Source organism: Lytechinus variegatus, chromosome 15, assembly GCF_018143015.1.
Source record: "Lytechinus variegatus isolate NC3 chromosome 15, Lvar_3.0, whole genome shotgun sequence".
Taxonomy (NCBI): domain Eukaryota; kingdom Metazoa; phylum Echinodermata; class Echinoidea; order Temnopleuroida; family Toxopneustidae; genus Lytechinus; species Lytechinus variegatus.
Window position 1 is genome coordinate 10,123,821 of NC_054754.1, and position 20,484 is coordinate 10,144,304.

The following is a 20,484-nucleotide window of genomic DNA, read 5'->3' on the forward strand; positions in this document are numbered from 1 at the left end:
TATAGATCATAAACAAACAATATATAGATCATAAACAAACAATATATAGATCACTGGATCTACCACAGCGTAGAAGGGGAGCCTGATTAGCTTAATATTATTAGGCTTTACAGTTTTTCAAATATGTTTTAATTCTTGTCCTTGTGAAACTGAGCTGCAGATGCTGCACTTTTTAAGTTTTAAAACAAATTCAGAAAGGATTTTGGAGACATTTTCATAAACACGAAAGCTTATTTGTAATATACACGAAGCTAAACAGGCCTACATGTATAGTGTATATCCCTGCAATTCATTATTATTGATTAATGCCATTCAGCCATAGCATGCATTGAACTTCTTCCTGTAAAGCATGTTGAGGATACATGTAAATCACTTCTTGGTAAATTTATCTTTTGAATGTAAAATTTATATTCTTGTTTTGATCCATCTGAATATTTTTGTGCTACAATGCCTACAAACAAACAGATGGTATTTGAGGTGCTATAAGACCACTCAGTTCCCTAAATGTATCTCATAAGGACTGAACCACTGATTATGTCTAGAAAAATTTAGAAATGATTTGGGATACATTTTAATGATAAGGGATTTCTAGGCAAAGTAACTCTTGAGTTTGATATCCTTTATTTCATCCATCTTTACAAAATGCTTTGACACAATCAAACCAATAATGAAAGTTGCATACAGGATTTGAGTTTCTAGTTGCTCGGTTCCTTGGGCCCCCAGGTGGGTGTTTCATAAAGCTGTTCATAAGTTAAGAGCAAATTAAAGAATGACTGGTGAACCTTTTTTAATGTGCTAAATAAGCACCAATGAACATTTGATAGTGAATATCATTTACCACAAGAAAGAATCACCAGTCGTTCTTAAAGTCGCTCTTAGCTTACAAACGGCTTTGTGAAACAGCCCCCAGAAAGCAATGTAGTAAAATCCTTTTATATTTTGTGATCTACAGTGTCCAAATCTGTGGTCGGCAGCGTGGTATCAGCTTGTCATGTCTTGATGGACTTTTGTCTTCAGCGTATGCTCAAGTTCAAGGAGGCATGTTCTGTATCACAGGTATGTATAGGACCCCAAAAATAATAAAGTGACTTTTCCATCATAATGAGATATTCAAGGCATTTATGAGCATGACAAAAAGTAAGATAGACTAAAACAGAATGATGAATAGATGGACGTCTGTCAAAAAGCACAAGTCAGGTTTTTCATGAAGGAGGAAAGACCAAAGACTAAAAATTGACCGACATCACAAAACTGCCAAATATTCACACTTGTAATTTTCAGTTGGAGCTTGTGAATATTGCTTTTGGTCAGAATGGTCAAATTTTTCATTCAGTTTTGTTTTGTCAAAGGGCGTACTTTTCCAAAAATTCATGCTGTGAAATTGGATGCACCAGTTTGAAAGTTGCATTTTTGCTCATTCCTTAAGTCTATTTTTATCTCCAGTTTGATTTTAAATAGGTCATTTTTCCCTTCATAATGACCAGAATTCTCTCTTATTATTTCATTGTCATTATTACCTCCCTTGTATTGATGTAGAATTTTTTTTTTTTTGCAGAGGAACCTGATGTCCCTGATTGAGGGTCTTTGTACTGGTGTAGGTCAACTTCAGAGGTCAAATGTCGTGACCTTGACAGCCATGCTGAAGACGGCAAAGATGCCTGTATCTACAAAACAGGTCGCAGGTTAGTGCTTGTGTATCTTGTAGTTCATTATGGTGGAATCAACTAATCTGGGGCCTGTGCCATAACTCCTTTATGGTAGGGCTTAGCAGTAAATTACGTTTCAGTGGGGCCGTTTCATAAAGCTGTAGTAAGTTAAGAGTGACTTTAAGAACGACTGGTGAACCTTTCTTATTTGCTTAACCATTGCCACTGAATATACCATTTACCACGAGAAAGGATCACCAGTCTTAAAGTTGCTCTTGACTTACGAACATCTTTATGAAACACCCCCAGGTTTCCATGGTGTGGCCATTAACCATAATTTATTTTTAATAAGTGGGATTTATAGTATGTGACATGTAGGGTAGCTGCTCGCATCTGATGTCACAAAAATGAAAACTGTTACTTATATAACCCATTTATGACTTTATGGATTTCCACCAAACATGAATTTCTTCATCATCACAATATGGTGTGTACAGTTCATGTGTATGTTGATGAAATGCTGGCCATGTTATGAAAACAATCATGGTGTTCTGTTAGGGTACTCTCCTTCTTCTTGCTTTAAAGTTTCAGGATGTTGTCTTATGTCTCGTATTTTTTGTAATTGCTAAAACTAGAAGAGACAACACTGATCAAAGTGAAGGAGACTCAGAGTATATCAAGAGCGGACTTTGTGAAGCAACTGATGTCGGCTTTCAAGGACACCAGCACAGCAGCCTCGGGATCCTCTGGCATGGCGAAGACCAGTGCAAACAATGAACCAGAGACTTTGGTAAGGGATGCCTTGGGTATTAGTTTCTTAGTGATACAAAAGAGCCTCTAGTGATGATGGTGGTGATGGAAGTGATGGTGTTCTGTGATGATGATGAGGAGGAGGAAATTGCTATGTGGTGGTAATGATGGTGTTAAAGATGGTGATGATGATTGCGCAGGTGATAATTATGATGAAAATGAAAATATTCATTTGCACAATTATTGTGTTGTCTAATATCTGTTCAGTATTATGATTTTTATTTTAAACTTGAATACCTGACTATATGGAGGTTCTCCTATTTGTAATGCATTTATGCTCTGTTCTTTTTCTCATTCTCCTTATACATCTTCTGGCCCTCTTTTGACTTTCCTTCTCTTTCTCCTCTTCTCTCTCTTACTCTCCTCACTTGTGTTTCTCCATTTCCCTCTTCACCTCCTCTACTATTCTTTCTTTGTAATGTAGAAATCCATTGAAAAAGACGGCAGTCGTTCCTACTTTGCATCCAGGAACATAGACAACCTCCATTCCCTGCGAGGGGCAGACATTCTCCTAGATGTCTGCCTGAATCTGCCTTTCCTTCAGCGATACATCAACAATTACAAGGAAGCCACGACCGGCCAAGGGTTTGTCTTGCCCAACACATTCAACGATGCCAATAGTATCAAGGCAAAGTGAGTTCAACCATGAGATTGGAAGATTTCAAGTTCAGTTTTGGTATTGGTGTTCATACTGAGAATGAAAATGAGCCATTTAATCTTAGTGCCAACATAGAATATGGCCTTTATACATGTAAAAGCATTAATAATTCCCTTTATTTCATAACATTTGCTTTCATTATAAAATGCTTAAACTCTATGACAGACATGCTCTGGAGGCCTGGGGCTTATAGAAAGGCTGTTGTTTTAGTCCTCCTAATTAATCTACAGTAATTAGTTATTAAGGCACATAAATAAGCACACGTCTGATACTCTTGGTATATGATTCCAAGGCAAGATTATTCCACATTGCGCCTGCGCAGCTACAATTGTGAGTCATGGTGTGATGTCATGTATGACATCATTATCAATGTATAATGGCTGGTATGAAAAATACCTCGGGAGTGGTAAATAACACCTTCATCCTCATCAGCAGTCAATATTTTTATACCACCACATTCATTTATGTTTGCTGTTTGTATATATTTCTTACCATGTACTTATTCGATTATAAACCTTGTAAGTACTGTACATGTATGTCCTTGCATATCTCATCAGCTTTCCATCTTTACTCAACGACATGACCATCGTCAACCGCGTCCTTGACCTACCGACCCTCGAACCCATGACCGCCGCCCACCTGGAGAAGGTTGCCACGGTGATCATGAGCTGCCTGTACGCAGCCATCGCCGCTGCCGTGGCCAGCAGCATCATGAGTGCGGGGGGAAGCCACGCCCGGTCTGCGTCGGAATCTAGAGTCGGGAGCATTACGACAATGAAAGAGGAAGAGCTTGAGAGCATCTGCAACTCTGTCGTTCTGAAAGGAGTGAGTAAATTTTTTCTTTGTCACCATTTATTTCATTTATTCATCTATTTATTACCGATAATAATCGGTAAGTGCGTAGATGCATAGGTCTATATCTTTAGCACCTTATACATAACAATTTTAATTTCAAAATGAAATCAAAATTAAATGGGTTAACAGTATATTTGATATACTGTATTGATATACCAGCTGAATCATTTATTGAAGTTTGTATGAACTCTCTATCTGAATATTGAGTGAAATCAGATGTGTAATTGTATTCAAATTTTAACTAGTATCAATGCAATGTAATGTAATATTTATCTATGATTTTAAAGTAATCACTTGCCTGTATAATTTTCAGCAAGTAGTACCTCTATTCCTTTGTAATTTCATAATATACACACTTCTATTTGTTTTTACGAAATGCTTTAAAATTAACCTTTTTTTTTCTTTACAGCTAACTCTGTTTGAGAAACTTACCTGCAATATCAAATCATCAACGAGAGCCAGTGGACATGTAAGCTTTATTTTTAATATCTTCAACCTATCAAATGTGCTTGCTTGGATATAAAGTGGATTAAATGAAAAATATAATCAGGGGGAATGTATATGTAGTACCTTACTGTTTTAATATCTCAATTTCTTATTTCCTGTTTTCATACCTGTCATTTAGTTGATGAGCAATTGAAAAAAAAAATCAGTGAAGTTGTGTTGTACTCAGCTCCCAAGAAAGCTGAAATGCTTGGTAGTCCAAGCTATAGTACCAGACAGCTTTTAAGTCCTCTATGATGGACTTTGGTCACTCCCATACAGCCTACGACTAAAAGTAACTTTGCCAGAACTTCTAGCCGCAATGAAATGTTATTTTGATTGAGCAATATACCATTGTACAGTAGTCAGAGTTGCTAATTTTCCGGATTTTTCCGGAATTCCGGTTTTTTTCCTTTGCTGAAAAATATTCCGGGAAAAAAAATCGATTGTCAAAGTGAAATCCGTAAAAATTTCCCCTCCAAATCTTGTCACGGAGTTCGCTACGGAGAGCGCAATTTCAATTTGGATGGCCAATTTGCGCAGACGGAAAACTATTAGCGTTGTGCGCAGCATGAAGTTTAGCTGGTACTGTACTTGCACGGTACGCGCGAGCAATACATTGTAGCAGTTGCAAACGCCGCTCTATACCCTGCAGGGATACGGGTGTCAGCGCTATCCCAGTCGGGCGATCGCCCGGTAGAACCGCTCGAAGCACGGCCCGGTGTGGCTGCAATTGCCTGCTGCTGCGTGAGTGATTGGTTGTCTGCCGCGGGATTTCAGCTGAAAACCTATTTGCTACCATGAAATATGTGTTCTCTGGTGCGTATTCATCAATTCATATGTGTGAACTATCCATCATTTTGATAGAAATTGTGATTTATGGATTTTCAATAGTATAGGATTGTCTTGTTGATGAGTACAGTGAGTGAAAAAGGGCACCCCAGCTGCTACATACACCCGTCCCGAGTCGCACCCATTGGCCGCAGCATATTAACCCGCAGCAGGTTAACCCGTACCGTAATGAGTACGGGTTACATGATTTTTTTTTTGAGCACCTTTCTTGCCTATGATATGAAGTTTATTATGTCATTAATTATTTGTTATGTACTACTGTAGATTAATGATTTCAGCCCTCTAAAGAATAAGAAAACGTTCCAGCTTCAGGGGGCTTCGCCCTTGACCCCGCCAGGGGCCCTGGGCGGGCCCCTGGACCCCGGCCTGGGTTTTCAGGATTTTTTTGAGCTATCAGTTAGCATCTCTGAGTAGTCAACATTAATGGTAAAACTAATTATAAATGATTAGTTGTAGGCAGTGAGACGTGGGTCATATGGATTAACACTTCAATTAATGGCATGAGTGCATCAGATTTGTTTTGCATAAGTGTCATCAGATCATGAGACCACTTCTGTACCTATTCAGCTGTTGTACCTCATACTAATTTTGGTTCCTTTTTCTGTTCACAGCATCTTCAAAACCTGTACCTGATGGGCGCATGGTGTGCCTTGGGTGGGATGGACCACATCTTGACCCTGACGGCCGCATCATCGGCGGTCCCCGTACCTCCGGAGAAGGGTAAAGACAAGGAGGAGAAGCCAGCAGGCCCCACCCATGCCACACCCTTCACCTCATCCAAAGGCCCTGGAGATGGTGGAGCAGGAAAGGTGCCTCCTGCTGCTGCAACTGCCACAAAGACTACCAAAGGTGATGTCAAAGACATTGGTGGACCAGCTGCTCCTCAGAGGCCAACCTCGGCAAGATGGTAAGAGGAGCTTGAGTTCGGGAAAGGAAGTGATTGTAGTAGAAAATTGGTTATTGTTTGGTCATTGTAATGATTTGGCATTTCTGTTGTTAGGTGTTTTTCCAAGCAATGATTAATAAACATTTACATATCTGTGTTAGTGAAGGTCACAGTACTTCGTTTCAGCCTATATTTCATTAATTCACAATGTTTGGTCTACATGAACTATGTCAGCACTTACTAAATATAGATCTATGATGAATTATGGGAGCGATTTTAGTGTTTCACAGTCACTATTTCACCACCTTGAATTATCATGAGAGGTGAATTGCAGGTAGATAGCATGTATATGTACTGTGAGAAATTAAAATAGAGAATTATTGACCTGATGATGAATCCCAAGCATAGAATAAGGATTTAGCAGTCAAACTATCAGTGCATTGTTGAGTACATTGTTGTCGATCAATCTCTCAGGATTGCTGCAAAGTTGTTATTGTCAGAATTGCTTGCAATGATCGCGAAGTGTGTGAAAGCTTCTTCATTTTAGTGACTTTCTCTCATCATTAGTTATCTATATTCAACCTTTTATTTCCCTGTAGGTCTCAAGGCTTCAGCAGCCTGACTGTAGCCCTTTCAACATTCGTCTTGAAAGCTCTGACTCAACTCCTAGAAGACCTACACATTGAAAGACTATCACAGGTAGAATGGGTGTAGTATTTTTCCTACACTTAGAATGAATTGCTGAATTATTGGCATATTAGTCAAATGAAGAACTATTTTAATAACCTCTGCTTTCAATTCGTGGGGAAATGAAACTAGATGAAAATAGATGAAAATAGATTTCCAATTTATTCTGAAATAGGGCATTGGGAAAGGTTTCATTTGGTATGTCTTGTGAAATCTTATTCCTTAATGGTGATTGCAAACATCTCTTATCCAAATAGACGATAGTTTCCTGATTTTCTTTTTGTTCATTCAAAAACAGGATAGCAGTATGATGAAGGTACCCCATGCCAGGCTTGAGATCTTGCCTGCGTTCACTGCCACACAGAGGGTTAAAACCATCCTTGAAGCATACCCTCTTACCAGTCTTCTACTCAACCTATTCACGGGGTCATACAAAAAGGTAAGGGAAATCCCCAGCCCTAAAACACTTGAATCATTCTGTTGGGAAATTAAGGTTAAATATATTGCAAAAGAAAGCCATTCATCTTGTCCATACCCCCACCTCTATTAAACAAATTCATTATGGCTAATTCAAATGAGACTGCAAAAATAAAAGCGCACTCTTTATGTTCAGATATATGAATAGCATGTTACCAGCTACATTCACTGATTATTTTCTTACCGTTAATAATAAATAATGTCATTGCAAAGATGGAGAAATGATATGTTTGTGGCATCTTGACCCACCATTACCTTATGTAAGGATAAAGTAAAACAGCATCTTGTTGCCACTTATCAGTGATTCCTTCAAACTAAAACTAAACAAACAGTTACAATGTATAAGATATATTTTGTTTTGTCTTGTTTTGTCATTTATTGTTATTATTGTAACTTTTCATATACTAGTTTCAATATTGTTTCCATTTTTTTTCCAAATTGTATTGATTTGCTGTATTTGTATCACTGTTATTTTTGTGTTATGGATCCTCGTACTTTTTAAGCTACTGGCTTTCCTAGTGTGTTTGATCTTCACATTTTACAATGTGATTTTTACCTAATGAATAAATTGAATTGAAAAAAAATGGATTGAAAAGGAATTCCCCTGACCATGGCAACTCTGGCTTTGTGGACAATAACAAATTAGTTATAGGTCATTGTAACCTGTAGATGCGTGAATTAATGATTTGTTAAGTTTGTATGTTTGTGGATGGCATGTACAGGTTTCTGAGAATATGAAAGTTTTGAAATTGAACGTTATTATCTCTATTAAAATGTATAGTTATTTGGTACCCTTTCTATAACAATACATACTATGAGGAAAGAACACATTTTTTCAATTTTGTCACTAACATTTAATTGGTACATGTAGATTCTACACAACATGTTTGTTTTGCATGCATGGTTTAAACTCGTATTTCAAAAGTTCAAAAAAAGAATAACATTAGGAGCAAGTGAGATAAGAAAGTGCTGCCGAAATATCTGAATGGAATATCTACTCTACGTCTCAGATTTTCTCTTGCACATGTTGTGCTGTTAATGTAATGATTTTGAGCTAACAGTTAGAATTCAGATATTTTCATATTTAAAAGCTAGATTAATATTCATGTTATATCCATCATAATTTTTTAAAATGGCAGGGGTGGGGTTGATTTTCAGAGGCCATTTTGTCACAAAGTTTTTGACAATGCCGTTTGTTGAATTTCTACTTTCAAGTCTCGCACATCTTTTAAAACCATTTTACCTAAAATGGGTATACGTGTAAGACGTTGTGTGACCTACATGTATTATACAGTTGTACCGAAAAACAGCTCAAAACCTTTTTTTTACAAGCTTTTTCTCGTTAGGATTAAAATCAATGTTAGTAAATTGTTGTCTGTCTTTATATAATATTTTTCCATTTCCTTCTCTGTTCTTAGGCTTGTACTTTGATCCGTTTGAAGAGCGAGATGGAGGATGCAGCCGACGACGAGAGCGACTCCCATTCCCTCAATGAGTGCTTCGGGGGAGAGACAGGGAGCTATGAAGAATCTTCTGAAGGTTTGTTCCTCAACCCTGAATATATTAATATTCATTATAATAATGAGAATAATAAGCATTTATATAGCACCATCTACATGTATCTGGAAATAATCTATTCCGAAGCGCAGTGTTTATAATTATTATTAGCCCGGCTTAAGCTAGAGCTGCCTGTCGGCGCTCAGTGCATTCAAGGAATTAATCCTGCCGGGTACCCATTCACATCAACTGGGTTTAGTGCAGCACAATGTGGATTAATATCTTGCTGAAGGAATTTACACCATGGCTGGTATTTGAACCCTCGACCCTCTGTTTCAATGTCAGAAGATTAATCCAATGGGCCACAACGCTTCACATGACCCTCTAGTAGTGAGCAAAAGTTACCTGAGTGCACCCAAATCAATCTACTGTGTCACTGTCACGAGTTTGTGATGCAATGAACTTGTTTCAATGTATTTTTCCAAGAAGAGTTTTCATGTTCTATTTTTGAAGGAAATATATAATCTGATTATGCTTAGATGATGACGGTCAGCGGATCCTTTGTCCTTGGTTTGAGAAATCACTCACCTACAAACCAGAATCCAAGGATTCTATTCCCACTGCTCCTCTACTCATTTGTTCCCAGTTTTAATTAGGAGGATATATGATAATAATAGGTTGTAGAGTCAAATCTTGGCTCTATGTAAAGAATCACTTACCTTCAAATCAGAATCAAAGGATTCTCTTTGTTCTGCCCCACTTCCTCCACCCCGGTCGGGATATATAATCATGGGAGATATATTTTTATTATTAATCTTTGTACTTATTTGTATTAATTGACCTTTGTAGATGATGACCACGAGCCGATCCTTGGTCCTTTGTTTCAGGAATCACTAACCTCGGAATCGGAGTCTACGGACTCCACCCCACTGCCCGCCCCCTCCAGAGTTTACTTTGGATGATGTTACATATATATGTATTCATAGTATTATTATTCTTTGTGTTATGTGATGATAGCAGTGAGCCGATCCTTGGCCTTGGTTTGAGGAATCACTCACCTCCAAGTCAGAATCTAGGGATTCTGCCCCAACTGTCCCCCCCCCCTTTCCTGAGTTCAGTTAAGAGGATATTTTATTATAGATATATGTATGTATGTTCTGATTATTCTCTGTGGTATAGATGATGACAGTGAGCCGATACTTGGTCCTTGGTTTGAGGAATCGCTTACCTCTGAACCAGAATCCAAGGATTCCACCCCCACGGCCCCGCCCCCTCCTCCGCCTCCATCGGATGATAAGAAAGACGTTGACAAGCAGGATAGTAACAAAGCTCTGCTAACGGGGGAACCCAACGACAAAGAGGAGGCAACTGAGGTAAGCAGGGAAAAATGGCTCGGGCCTAAGCTTAGAGCCTCAATAAATTGCTTTCATGTTCGCCAAGTAACGTAAGAAATTAGCACATGTACAGAAGATAAACCACATACGTGTAGAGCTAAGATCTACTCTCTCCTTAATAGTTAGCAATTAATTTAGTTTTGTGCTCATTTCATTATTTCATTCATTTTCAGTAATTTAGTTTTGTGCTCATTTCATTATTTCATTCATTTTCAGTTTTCAGAAATCTTTTTACAATAATTACATAAGAAATAGAACATTTGAAAGAATCTAAAGGATAAGGCAGAGGGATCAACTTTTCAGAGGGACTACTGCCATAGCAGCAGATGTTTCAGCAAACTCCCTTGAATCCTTTCGGTCTTTATTATGCAGATATTGAGCATATTTCATCCTTACGAAAGACGGTGTATTAATCCAACCATCTTTGGCATTTTCATGAGATGAATACTTAATGAAATTTGCATTATTATGGTGATGATTAAATAATGATTTTGTTTTATTTTTTGTTTGTAGTACCTGAAGTTGTCGAGAGATATATTGCAGTTTCTCTCCGGTCATCTCTTTCAAATCTCTGAGGACCTGTGCCAACAGTTTCCAAGGTAAATTACATGTCACTGCTGGGACGGTGACACAACATTTGCTCCTGCGACAATTATTCTGGGCTTTAATTTGTCTAAAATGTAGGGTTAGGGTTGCAATAGGGTTTTATACTAGGTTAAGGGTAGGGTATACATGTAGTATACAAATAATGCACGTAAGCACGTACATGCAGGGCCAAATAATGAACGATGTGCGAGGAGAGCCAATGGATATACCGCAACGACGTCAGCAGGACCGAGTGCGGTATATCCATTTGGCGAGTCGAGCACCTAGTTCATTATTTAGGTCCTCTATGCACAAGAATGCATGCATTGTTTGTTTTATACACCCCCCCTCCCCCATGTTACTGAGTTACCCCAAATGCTATATTTGATCTAAATTCTAGATAATTCTAGTTTATTCCAGACTTCGCACTATCCTGCACTCTGACATCAAAGTGCAGGATAGTACATTTGGTGTGACATCAGATTGCAGGATAGTGCATTTTGGATGCAATAGTGCAATTCGCTGAATATCATGTGATCCCATTTGGACCAATCAGATTACAGAACATTCTTGGGAGTTGTATTAAATTAAATCCAGGGTTGAAGATGTTAATTCAATAAGTGTGTGAAATTTATAGCGGAGCAGTTCAGTGTGCGATGTTCATTGTGATAGTTTATCAGCTTAGATTTCATAGTTACACTAAGTTAAATGTATGCAGATGTACATATATCTACATGTTCAGTGATATGACAATTAACATTGATTTTAAAAGACTTTCCCATGAAATAATTGTTTGATACAACTACATTGAATATGGTTTAACCATTGTGTTTTTTACAGCTTAGCATTTCAAGAGCAGCACACTGCTAGTCTGGCTAATGTCCTCAAGGATTTGGACAAGGGCGTTATCAAGATGGACAACAGTAAGTCATGATTTTAATGAATATGTATGAAAATAATCTTAAATAGTAGTAATAATAATATAGCATTTATGAGGCACTGATTCTCTAGTGCCACACTATATACATTGTATCTTTCCAATGGAGCAGTCTTATTTTTCTTTCCTATTTTTCAGAATAATGAAATTGATAAATTGAATGGTTTCTTTGGAGCAATTCCGTAAAATAATCAATCGATTTATGCATTCGGCCCTTATTTTCTCCATTCTTAATCATTATATGTCCCACTGAAATCACGGTCAATGAGATAATTGACTGAAAATGATGTATCACCTGACTGCTTAGATATCTTTGAAATCATTCTTGACAAATTTTAAATACAAGGTGTAAAAAATACATTCATTTGATAGGTCACCTGACTGATGAATGGTATATCACCTGACTGAAGAACTAAAAATTTTGAAATCATTGTGATTGATTTATAATATGACTTTAAAAAAAAATATTTATCATGTGACAGGTCACCTGACTGATGAATTCTCCAGTGTACTGATTCACTTCTGCCACACACTTCTTGCTTCTGAGCTGTTATCTCCGAAACTACAGGTAAGATCTCTTCATTGCTTCTCAGCAAGTTTTACAAGGATGTATTAAAGTGTATGCATGTTTTTCCTCCTCCATTTGTTATCAAGAGTGTTTAGGGTCTTTAGTTTAAAAAAAATTTAAAGATCTAAAGTAATTTTAGCCTCCCATAATCAATGAGATGAGCATTGAGTAGACTTGGATCCCTTGGGAGATGTAATTCAGTGTTACTATTTGTAGTATTTGATACACTGAAAGAGATAATAAAATACAGTCATTAACTCTTCGCCCACTTTGTTCAATCAGAGTGACATATAGTGAGCTGCTAACTTCAACTCAAGTCACATTCAATCAAAATATGCATCAAGTCTATTGTGCATACAGTAACACTGATATGTGCATCGCATTTTACAGTGTAAATACACAAGGCTTTTATTTAATACAATAAACAAATCAAAAGTTATGAGTGGAATTAGGATATTTTATGCAAAACCCCTCTATAGGTTGCATCATAAAATTAGGAGGAACTACATGTGTGTCCATGGCGGACATACCTGTAGACTTATGACTTTGTCTTGAATGGGGCTCAGTTAGATATGATTTTAAACATGTCCCACCCCTTGCAGGATGTGTTACTTGGCCATCTTGGTGTCCAGCCGTCCAGTTCAAGCAGCTGGCCCCTGAGCCTGCCACCTCGCACCCTGGCCATCCTGGCCCACATCTTGGTGAAGCGTCAACAGACGTGGATGGGACCCAGCGAGAAGGAGCATGGCATGACGGTTGGCCTCAGGGTCTGGCAGAAGTTCCTCTCGGTGCTGAGGGAGTGGGCCCTGAAAACGGACACCCAACCAGAAGGTGAAGGTAAGGAGAGATTTGGTTGAGGGTCATGTTCAAGGTTTACCCCAGAGTCTGGTGAGTGGGTATCAAGGATGTGGCGTGACAGTCGCAGGTGACCTCAGGGTCTTGAAGAACTTCCTCTCGGTGCTGAGGGAGTGGGCTCTGAAAACGGACACCCAACCAGAAGGTGAAGGTAAGGAGAGATTTAGTTGAGGGTCATGTTCAAGGTTTACCCCAGAGTCTGGTGAGTGGGTATCAAGGATGTGGCGTGACAGTCGCAGGTGACCTCAGGGTCTTGAAGAACTTCCTCTCGGTGCTGAGGGAGTGGGCCCTGAAAACGGACACCCAACCAGAAGGTGAAGGTAAGGAGAGATTTAGTTGAGGGTCATGTTCAAGGTTTACCCCAGAGTCTGGTGAGTGGGTATCAAGGATGTGGCGTGGCAGTCGCAGGTGACCTCAGGGTCTTGAAGAACTTCCTCTTGGTGCTGAGGGAGTGGGCTCTGAAAACGGACACCCAACCAGAAGGTGAAGGTAAGGAGAGATTTAGTTGAGGGTCATGTTCAAGGTTTACCCCAGAGTCTGGTGAGTGGGTATCAAGGATGTGGCATGACAGTCGCAGGTGACCTCAGGGTCTTGAAGAACTTCCTCTTGGTGCTGAGGGAGTGGGCTCTGAAAACGGACACCCAACCAGAGGCAGAAGATATTCGGTTGAGGGTCGTGTCTAGCGTTGACCTTGGATTGTGCTGCATGGGTATCAAATATATGGTGTGAAAGTCAGTCACAGTGGACCTTAGGGTCTGGCAGAACTTCCTCTTGGTGCTGAGGGAGTGGGTCCTGATTCAAAGGCAGTTGCACATGCTAAATCTATGTTTAAATCCTTGGTATCTTGCATTTGATGAAAGGGGTTTGCAATAGTTAGATTGGCAATAAAATGGGACATTGAATTTGGCTCCACCACTCAGACTTTGCCTCTTTATAAGCTTTGTTTTCAAAGTGGAATGTATTTTGCCTTTCAAGAAATTATGATTCATTTGAGAAATATTGTGTGATCAAAATGTGAGATATATTGTGTGGTCAAATAGTCTCCAAAATCGCTTTTAAAGATAAATACCAGTGGTAGGAGAAAATGCGTAATTGCTGAGAAATGAGCAAAATAAGCACAGAATTCCATCAAATGTTGGTATTTTTTGAAGCAATATTAATACACTACATATGCTTTTCTTGGTTAGTGATCATCAGAATTATAGATTTTGAGCTAAGATTTCATGATTTTACAAAGATATGTTTACGTTAATCTTCCAGATCTAGATGTAAGATAATGTTTTGATGATTAACCTTGATTTGATTTCTCATGAAATAATTGTTTGCTGCAACAACTGTACATGTTCATGTATTTTACCTTAATAGAGTTACTCTTGTCTTTTGTAGATGTGAATGTGGAACACATTCAGCTACTGCTGTTTGTATTTGACAGCTTGGCTAGGAGTAGCAAGATGATCATCCTTACACAGTGTGCAAACATCATTGTAGAGGCTTCACAATCTGGGTGAGTAAGAAAGCAAAGAATTTTCAAATAACTGTTATAACTGCTTTTTTTTTATTCCTGGTGTAGAGGCCCTTTACCATTTATGGCTGGAGAGGTGTCATGGTCCATGTCTACACATTATATTACATAAGGTTCAGGGTTTAAATCCTGCAGTAGCCTTTATTTGCTTGGTCAAGATTTTGATCTATATTTGGCACCCATAACATAGGCATTTATGTGTTATAATGCAAAGTACCTCATTGGCAGCTATTATGAGGATGATGGATATGGAGTGCCACTTGGTTAAATCTGATTGGGACATTTGTCCTACAATAACCAATTTTTGTTATTCTTGTTTTGCAATGATTTGTAGAGTGCGGTGTGGAAGTGTCATCTGACATTACCTGATACTACTAAATATGCTGAATAATAATTATAATTGATATATCCCTGTTTGATTTATGACTTTTGATATTTAAAAATGATCTTATTTGATGAATACAAATATGATGATGTTCATCAACTATAATTGATGATTTACACAATGTCAGGAATCAATCATGAATTAGTAATATAATGTTGATCAATTATTCATATTGAGGTGATGTCATATCAGTTAAAATCATTTTGGAAATAAATTTTATGATTGATGGAACATTGTCCTGTTAAAGGGATCGTTGTGAGCAACTGATTTAAAAATTCTCAAACTGAGACAAAACATGTGTATGAGTGCCTGTTTTGTCCTCAAAGCCCTGAAACAGACCACAATATAGGATGAAAAACTCTAATTTAGATACAAAGAGCAATTTATTTGCTTGATTTTGAGAACCCGTCTAGTAGAGAGGTTCAGCTTATGTCCAGTTTTCTCCAATTCAAAAAGTCCATCGGCTACCTTCTGCTGTGTGTATCTCCTATACACATGCTATTATTAGCTGCACTGTACATTCAGTGTACCGGTATACCTTGTACACACTATGTAGGTCATGCTGTGTTCATCTAAAGTTAATGTGTTGTGTTGCACATATTCGCTCTATACATATAGTCATTGAAACCAACTCCCAATTATTTTCAAACTTTGGTTTACATCTCCAAGGTTTTAAAATTGATCCTGTAGATATAATACTTTGAAAGTTTTGGGATGGTATTTTTTACACTATAAGCCTAATGTTTAGCCCATTTTCAAGAACCAAAATGAGAATTTTTAAAACAGAACAAAGTGAAATGATCACTTTAAATCCCAATTACTCTTTTATAGCACATTGTATTTCATGCTGTTACTCTGATTGATTTGATTTGACAGGGACGTGAAGACCAAGAAACCGCTGGCTGTTTGTCGTCTTCTCCTCATCTTTGAATACTTCCTTCATCACTACTCACAACCTCCTCCCAACCTTTATGACCAGGTGAGTACGTTTAGTGAAAAACAACTTCCTTTGCAGTTGTATGGCAAGAGCATTGAAACACAAAGAAATACATTTGATACAATTTTCATTTCCATATTTGAATTGAAATCAGCAAATCACAAAAAATTTATATAAACATATGAATAGTAAATAAATGTGATTCAAAAGAAATCACATAGCTTAATACGATATTTACATGTTTATATTGGGGAAATGAAAAGCCACAGGGGCTTATCAGTTGGTGTACATGTATTTGCAGTATCATTTTGTACTAGATATGCTGTAGACTCTGTTTACATCAGGCAAAAGGCCACAGGCCTAATCTACATTTAGATGGAGAATACAAATATTGAAATGCAGTATAAAATGCGGCACCAACATTGCAATAGCAAGAATATCGCTAGGATAAGGCAGAATTGTAGTCTCAAAGGAAAAACCAAAAAAAAAGGTCATGAAATATTGCGGATAGTGCTTTCTTGAGTTCAAAATTTTACACAAAAATCTCAATCAGTCCCCTCAGCTCTCCAATTTATTTTATGGTTGAAAAATTTATACAATTCCATAACATTTCTGTTTGGAAACCCATCCCCTTCCCCCCTCCCCTCCACAGGTGCAATGGAATATCTTCACGGTGCAATCATCGGACCCCGCCTTGATGCTCTACCAAGAAGAGCGGGGTGGGATCGCCATCACCAAGTTCTACACCCCTTGCAGGGAGGTGGAGGAGAACTACCGCAAGGTCACCATGGGGGAAAACCACTTCCCTGTCGCAGACGGATCGACCTTCAAGCGAAGCTTCTACAACCTCGTCTCTGCCGAGATGGATAGGAACGGACCAGGCATCGACAAAGGGGTGAGATATATTTTTCTTCTCTATAGAGTAGCTAGTCGACTGTCATTGGTGATTGAGTTCTGATGGTAAGGGCAATGAGCCTGTTTCAGAAACCTGTCGTCATAGAGTACTTACATTGAAATCCCCCGTATTCTTTTTTCTGAGAAGCAAATTCTGTTTTTTTTTGTCTCGCCTGAACAAAGATAGGTAGAGACCTCGTAATCACTTTTCCTGTTGATCTCTTAGTTTTTTGTGTAACTTGCTCTCATTTCTTTATTTCTGCATCCATTATGTTCATACTTGGTACATAGGATCCTTGGGTAACACCATATGTAAGCCTGTGAGAATGATTGGGTCAAAGGTCATCTAAGGGTTAACAGGTCAAATGATATTAGTTCCGCCCTGCTTGTTCATGTAATACGGGAAATATCTATGTTCTCGTTCCATATGAAAGCAATTGAAAATGGTAAAAAGTCTTTTAAAATGTGAGTTACCATTATACACACATGACAGTCTGCAAGTAGAGTTAATTTTTGGCTATGTACAGCTAGGGAAATAATTATTAGACCATGCCGAATGAGAGCTTAGTAAGAAAGTGGTAGTTATAACTATTAACCAAACTGTACATGTAGGTAATATCAAAATCTTCCAGCATGCTCTTACTTGCATAATAATCAATGCTTCCCAATCACTTTTTAGACAAGTCTATGATGCAATCTGCAACCAGAACTTGTCTGTAAGAATAACCACATTTTTTAGGAACGTATTCATTATGAATATCAAACTTAAGTTTGTACAGAATACATGAATATACTCTTTGTATTTCTGTTAATATATATTTCAGGCATGTGAGGTCCTATATGACCCTAACTTTGACTACAACGAGCTCTACTCGGCAGTTATTGAACTCATGGGGGCGGGAAGCGAGTTCCACCTCCAGGCTACCCAGAATGCATCATCCTTTGATCACATGGACGGCTGCTCCATCCACTACGCAGCCACCGTCTGTTGGAGATTGTTGGGTCAAATGGCACCCTCCGTGGCCTACATCAAGCTGCTCGAAGGTCAGCACTGTGATAGTGAGCGACCTTTGACCCAGCATGAGGTCCTCCACTCATTACGATGGGTACCGCGTATGCAATCTGCCAAGTACACGACCTGGATTAAGGTAACATTTATTCTTCTGTCTTTGCCATATTTCTCACAAATACCTGCTCAAAATTTGTGTGTTATTGCTTGTTTGTTATCCTTGATGTTAATTCTTTATTATATGCATCATACACATATATTTATTTTTTCATTGTTATGAAATGATGATAAAATGAAGATCCTTATTTTATTGTTTGAAATATACATGAAATAAAATACCCTGAAAAATTTCTTTTCCCATTTGGGCCTGGCAGCCGCTGTGCAGCACCAGATCGACAAGTCTCTATCCCTTTAATCGTTGAACACTAATTAGGGTAGCGGCAACTCCCATCTTTTAACGTTTTTTGATTTAACGCGGCCAGGGTTTGAAGCCCTGACCTCCCGGTTGTAGTACTGACGCCCTACCAACTGAGCCAAAACACCGGTTGGTTGCATGATTATGATTTAAAGCAGTACGTTGTCTTTGATCATGCAGACATATTTCTTACTGACATTTCATTTTCATTTAGATATTGGTATTTATTGATGATCAAATCTGCTTCATACATTACCGTTCATGGAAAAAAAAGCCTGAGCTGCTCATTTCATGTCTACAAGTTTGTAGGCACATTATATGAATAACATAAAAGTTGTATATTTTATAAAAGCATGCAAACAATATACATTTCCGTTTGATGGACAATAAATGAATACTTAACACTTTACTTCAGGTTCAGATTATTCACTTGTTTGTAAGTACAGTTATATCATTATTTTCCTTCTTATGATAGACTCTGTCTGGATGTGGTTATTCATTTTCATGAATTCAATTTGGCCCGCGCTGTGTAGCTAGCACTTCCAGCTGCATGAATTGGTAGCGAATCGGCATGTACATGACTTGTGATCGTGTTGCAAGTTGAATTTTCATCATCGTCATCATCGGCGTAATTCCCCCAATTTACCTCCAACTACGTCACTGACTGTGTTGTTCACTTCATCATCATTCTCTTCATCTCAAAATCATCAATTTGAAAATCCAAATCTAGATAAAATTCTGGGTTTTCTTTTCTTTCATTTCGTGATCGAAGTATTCAGTGACAGTGTGGAGAAAACGTACCCACGCAACAGGTTTTGCATGCAAGTGGAGCTTCACGTGGGAGAGCCAATCACGCCTCTCGTACAGACAGTGACGTCATAAAAAATCCCCAATTTCGCGGACGTAATTCTGCGTGTTTGAAGCATTCAGAGAGAGAACTTTAAACTATCAATTAACTGAGTTTCATCGGTCTCCATGATAAATAATGTACACCATCGTGTTCTCCTTATTTTCTCCTTTATTTTGATATACGATTCTCAGTTTTTATGATTTTCAATATATTTCTACTTTAAAACTCACACTTACACTTACATGTACACCAATACCTACACATACACTGTACACCTAAACCCACACCTACACTTATGCTTACACTTAACTTATACTTTACTTCTACTTGTTTATACACAGGAGCACCTTTGTGAACAAAGACTGCCAGACACTGAAGCTGAGAGTCTCCTAGAGATCGTCATCAAGCACTGCCATACCGTCAAGTTTGATGTACAGATGGCACAAGAATCCATTGCAAGACAGGTACCTAGTTATTGATTGCTTACAAAGGGGGTTATGAAAGCATATTGATTTTAAAATTGATGCGCATGGAAGAGGGAAGTTGGTTTATGTTCATTCCTAGGATATATGTCCGCTTATTTGTTCTCCATAATTGTTTTGTCTGATCCTGTGGTCGGCAGAGATCATTGTGTCAGGGGGTGTAACACAGACTAATATGCTGTGGATGGGCATGATCCAAAGTACTAGTATATCGAAAACCAAATACTCTCTTTCTCTTCAATAGCTCTCACAGATGCCCTTGGATGCACGGCCGACCGATGTTCTCCCAGCCTCGACCCTTCCCAGCCTGCACCTGCTCTATACCATCGATTCCGTCATTGGCAAGCTACGCATCTCGCTTCAGGAACGATTTGTGAAAGCCATGGTGAGTGATAAGTCTCAATCCGCTCGGGCCAGAATTTCAGAAAGTTAGTTTGATCGACATCAGTCCATTGGTTATGCTGATATGATGAAAGTGCTCTTTGTTTTAGTTGATCAATTTAAATACATACAGCATGCAGTTCATTTCAATATGACAATGCATTAAACAATATTAATATTCCTATATTTTATTAGAAAAGGGCAATACATCTTATATAATACAGCATTAATTTAGTAAGACTATTGAGGAAGAGAGAGACAAAGAAGTTACGAAAAACAAACACAGAGAAAGGAAATCAAACAATTTTGTAAATACTCTTCTCTGTGAAATATCTGTCTGTACTTATAAATAGGAAAATTTGCAAGGTCCATATTTTCAGGGTTTGTCTTCTCATTTATCCCAATTTCTTGGGCTTTAG

At 38.2% G+C, this 20,484-nt stretch overlaps 1 protein-coding gene across 1 annotated transcript in view; it reads left to right on the forward strand.

Moving 5' to 3' along the window:
• The window catches only part of LOC121428957 (E3 ubiquitin-protein ligase UBR4-like), a 124,742-nt gene that overhangs the window by 10,035 nt on the left and 94,223 nt on the right, over positions 1 to 20,484 (forward strand). Inside the window, exons 3-23 of the mRNA XM_041625852.1 lie at positions 953 to 1,056; positions 1,556 to 1,682; positions 2,282 to 2,436; positions 2,881 to 3,089; positions 3,672 to 3,939; positions 4,379 to 4,438; positions 5,916 to 6,211; positions 6,790 to 6,889; positions 7,176 to 7,316; positions 8,773 to 8,893; positions 10,031 to 10,224; positions 10,759 to 10,844; positions 11,671 to 11,753; positions 12,250 to 12,335; positions 12,938 to 13,172; positions 14,577 to 14,694; positions 15,974 to 16,076; positions 16,687 to 16,929; positions 17,753 to 18,076; positions 19,544 to 19,666; positions 19,929 to 20,069. Of these exons, the coding sequence (XP_041481786.1) occupies positions 953 to 1,056; positions 1,556 to 1,682; positions 2,282 to 2,436; positions 2,881 to 3,089; positions 3,672 to 3,939; positions 4,379 to 4,438; positions 5,916 to 6,211; positions 6,790 to 6,889; positions 7,176 to 7,316; positions 8,773 to 8,893; positions 10,031 to 10,224; positions 10,759 to 10,844; positions 11,671 to 11,753; positions 12,250 to 12,335; positions 12,938 to 13,172; positions 14,577 to 14,694; positions 15,974 to 16,076; positions 16,687 to 16,929; positions 17,753 to 18,076; positions 19,544 to 19,666; positions 19,929 to 20,069 (3,317 nt within the window). The remainder of the gene's footprint in view (positions 1 to 952; positions 1,057 to 1,555; positions 1,683 to 2,281; positions 2,437 to 2,880; positions 3,090 to 3,671; positions 3,940 to 4,378; positions 4,439 to 5,915; positions 6,212 to 6,789; positions 6,890 to 7,175; positions 7,317 to 8,772; positions 8,894 to 10,030; positions 10,225 to 10,758; positions 10,845 to 11,670; positions 11,754 to 12,249; positions 12,336 to 12,937; positions 13,173 to 14,576; positions 14,695 to 15,973; positions 16,077 to 16,686; positions 16,930 to 17,752; positions 18,077 to 19,543; positions 19,667 to 19,928; positions 20,070 to 20,484) is intronic.